The sequence below is a fragment of the Anguilla anguilla genome, chromosome 3, assembly GCF_013347855.1.
Source record: "Anguilla anguilla isolate fAngAng1 chromosome 3, fAngAng1.pri, whole genome shotgun sequence".
NCBI lineage: Eukaryota > Metazoa > Chordata > Actinopteri > Anguilliformes > Anguillidae > Anguilla > Anguilla anguilla.
In genome coordinates, this window is record NC_049203.1 from 5,213,475 (window position 1) to 5,217,192 (window position 3,718).

The 3,718-nt window shown below is 38.7% G+C and overlaps 1 protein-coding gene across 1 annotated transcript in view; it reads left to right on the plus strand.

Annotated features, from left to right (window-relative positions):
* LOC118223798 (junctional adhesion molecule A-like) overlaps window positions 1–1,690 on the plus strand; it is a 3,554-nt gene extending 1,864 nt beyond the window's left edge. Inside the window, exons 4-6 of the mRNA XM_035410787.1 lie at window positions 1–79; window positions 1,018–1,067; window positions 1,223–1,690. The exon at window positions 1–79 is cut by the window's left edge and continues 29 nt beyond it. Of these exons, the coding sequence (XP_035266678.1) occupies window positions 1–79; window positions 1,018–1,067; window positions 1,223–1,351 (258 nt within the window). The 3' untranslated portion in view covers window positions 1,352–1,690. The remainder of the gene's footprint in view (window positions 80–1,017; window positions 1,068–1,222) is intronic.
* Window positions 1,691–3,718: the final 2,028 nt, after the last annotated feature.

The window sequence follows — 3,718 nt, forward strand, 5'->3', positions numbered from 1 at the left end:
GCGGGAGCTTTGGCATTGAGTGTGATACTAAATATTGTCCTCGCTCTGAAAAGGAGAAAGAGCTGTGAGAATTACAAAGGTAAGAGACCAGGTTTAACGGTGTGCTATGTGTCAATCTATTTTTATTTACAACATATACACAGTACAATCAAATGTTTGTTAAATCAGATCAGACAAGTATAAAACATACAAGATAATAAAAATACTCAATACCTTAATGGGTGCGGCACAAAAATTGTGAATTGTGAAAATGTTCAAATGTCAGTGTGAAGTAGTGCGGTTTCGAAATATGACAATAATTTCATCATCTGCATATAAGGCCATTTCATATATAGCATGCAGCTATGGGCATATACAGCATCTGAACAGTTCTGTAAAACAAGATGAAGTAAAGTTCCTTTCCATTGGTGCAAATGTCTGTCTACTTTCCGGTATGTGCACATTATGTACACATATCACACGTAAAAGCAAGCCAAATCTGGCTTGAATTTATTCAACTTTAGCATCTGATATTTACCCCAATATTGTATATTGGTTGTAGTTTTTATGTATTTGTGTTTGGTACCCAGCTGGCACTAAGTACTAATTACAGGCACAACAGCTGTGATGTGACAAATCCTCGATTATGAAAATAAAAGTGCTCTTGAGCAAAAGCCAGTAAAAAGCAGTAAGAGAGAATGCAGAGTAAGCAGAGTTTTCTGGCCTCCAAACAAATTAAAATATTTTTAAAGCGATATGTAATCTCCACTGGAGCCAACCCTAATTCCCTGGAGATTATATCATGGATGTGCTCCTCTGATGGATTTCTTATTGTTGTAGCAACTTATTGTCGTCTGATGAATGCCATTGACTATATGAAAAACACTGCTACCACTACTGCTTCAAATATTAACTACTACTGATGATGATGATGATGATGGTATTTCATATTAGATTGTACACCATTGAAAATCACTGCTTAAATGTATTATTTTCAGCCAACCACCAGTGCTTTATGTTCCTATTTCACTCTAACAGGAGCTGCATCAAACAATCAAGTGCCGGGAGAAGACTTGTTGAGCGGACAGGTACAAATATTACGCTGAGAGGGGAATTAACTACTTTAAATGACTAACTAACTAACTAACTAACTGACTAAATCCATTTCTGTGGTGAATATTCTGCATAATTATTATCATAATGAAGTGTAATGTGGTGTGCTATGCTATGCTTTTCCTTTCAGTGTCGAGATGAAGCAATGAATTACGCTGCTTTGACTTTCACCACCAAGAAACCCAAAGTGAGGAGGAACAAGAGGGAAGTGGAGAAAGAAACGGTTTACTCCGATATGAGATTTAGAGATCGCGAGTGAAGCTTTCCATAAAAATTTATGTTCATCACAAGAATGATCACAATTTATCAACTATTCCCTTGACAGAATTGGTGAACATAATAATATGGGGCTGCAAATGATACAAACGTTCTGGAATTGCCTTTCCTAAACCCAGAGCCTCTTCTCTCATTTAAACATTGGACCCAACATACATGTTTGCAAAATAAATCTTTTCAATTTTAAAAGATATTGTTTCAAGAAATATGTATGAACCACTGAATAAACTATAAACTGCAAATTACTGAAGAATTACCTATGCAACAATTCAAATGTTCAATTCTCATTTTAGTGTGAAAGAGTTGAAATAAAATGGCAAAATGAAAATGTCAGTGCATTTGTCCTGCATGTAGTAGTTACTGTACCAAAATACTAAAGAAATTTCTAACTGGAAGAAGAAACAATGCATATTTTGAGAGACAAGGGCAAAAAAAAAAGAAATATTATAAACCATGAGAAAACGCGACTGCTTTCCCTGCAGTGGTAATGGATGGCGGTCAAACATTTGCTAAGTTTATTTCGGGAGTTGATCTCTCAATGTAATTTTCATGGAGATCAATTATCTTGTTACTCTTGAAATCGCTGTGAATTTGGGTACGCTCTAGCAAGCTTTAGAACAGCTGGATATGCTTTCTGAAGGCTAGGCCTCTTGCTAGCAGAGCCCTCCCTGAGCCTTCAGTAACCAAAGCACTTCCTGTATGCACAGCGACAGCTTTCTTGTGTTCTCAGTTACTGATGCTGCACTGTATGTTTTAGAACAACTGGGCACATGTTCAGACACAATGACTCAGTGGCAGATTCCTTCATGTGTACAGGGACAGAGCATGAACAGACTGTCACATGTTCATGCACTTCCTGCTGAGATGCCTGTCAGGTGTTCACAGGGGCAGATGATCTAGAGAACAAGGAGAGAGTAATGCCCTTACCCAGACTGGACTTGCAACTATAAAGTATTTAGTTTTGACAGCATAATATTAAACAATGACCCTAAAATAACAAAAGGGAGGGGTTAAAGGTCACATGGACAGATACCTTTGCCTGATATGCTTCCTGCTCTGAGGTCACTGCACTGCTTATTGTTTCTGAAGGCTTTTGCACACGGCTCTCTCTTTCACTACCAGAAAAATGTGTTTGTTTGTTTCAGACTGCTCTGTTGTGGTGACAGGGGAGGTCCAGATATTTTCCACTCATAGCCTTATACATTCAGCTCTACACACACCAGAGCTGCACAGGAAGACTGACCTGCTGCACAGAGCTGTGTTCACACCTCCCTCTCCTCAGCGCTGAAACCACACTGACGCTCCCATCAACTTCACATCTCAGACCTCCTTTCCATTACAACAGACCTGTGAACAAAAAACAGTGCATTTATATTTCAAAATAAAAATACTAATCTAAATCTGTCCCCAAGTTTCAAAATTTAGTACATAAATTGCAGCGACCAATGGTCAGCATGGCACACTATAATTAAAAGAACTTTCTATTACAGAATGTATTCATCATCAATAACATATTTAATGCCGCGGCTTTTTAGGTTTGATATGATCCACTGCAGCTTCATCATGACCTCCTTTCAAAATGTGTGTTATTCGGAGTTTTACCAGTAGGGGGCAGCACATCATAGAAATGGAAAATGTAATTATGCCCACATTATTGTGATGATAAATTATGGTTTTAAGACCTAAGAGTTGTATGATTCACACCATATTGGTCTGATTGCTCTTATTCGGGTGTATATTTAGGCTCAGCTAGTGCACACGTTTTTCTGAGATTTTTAGAACATTACTCACAATGCCGAATATGATCGTGCATAAAACGCTCAAAAAAGTGCATATAAAAAAGATATACATATACTCAATAAGTGACAAAAATGAAGAAATTACTGAAGTGAAGTGAAGCCATGATGATGTTCACCTCAAACATCATCAGATGTATTGAGACACAGCATCTGGATCACTTCCCTCCTTTTCCCGCCCTGATGATGCATTTCATGGTCATGTGACCAACTGTAGTCTCATGGGTCATGAAAGAGCTCTTGACTCATTCAGGCCCTGCAGTCTGCATAATGAATGTATGTGCTGAGTAAGGTGTGGAGCAGAATGGATTCAAATGAAACGATCCCTGAATCATGGGGGTTTTTACTGGGTTGCAAGTGCATAGGTGAAAGGGAAGAGAGGGAGAGAGACAGTATGACTGTGTGTGTGTGTGTGTGTGTGTGTGTGCATGTGTCTGTGTGTGTGTGTGCATGTGTCTGTCTGTGTGTGTGCATATGTCTGTGTGCTTGTGTGTGTGTGCACATGTGTGCAAGTTAATTTCCATTGGGCACTGATGGTTGGGGGCAGGACATTG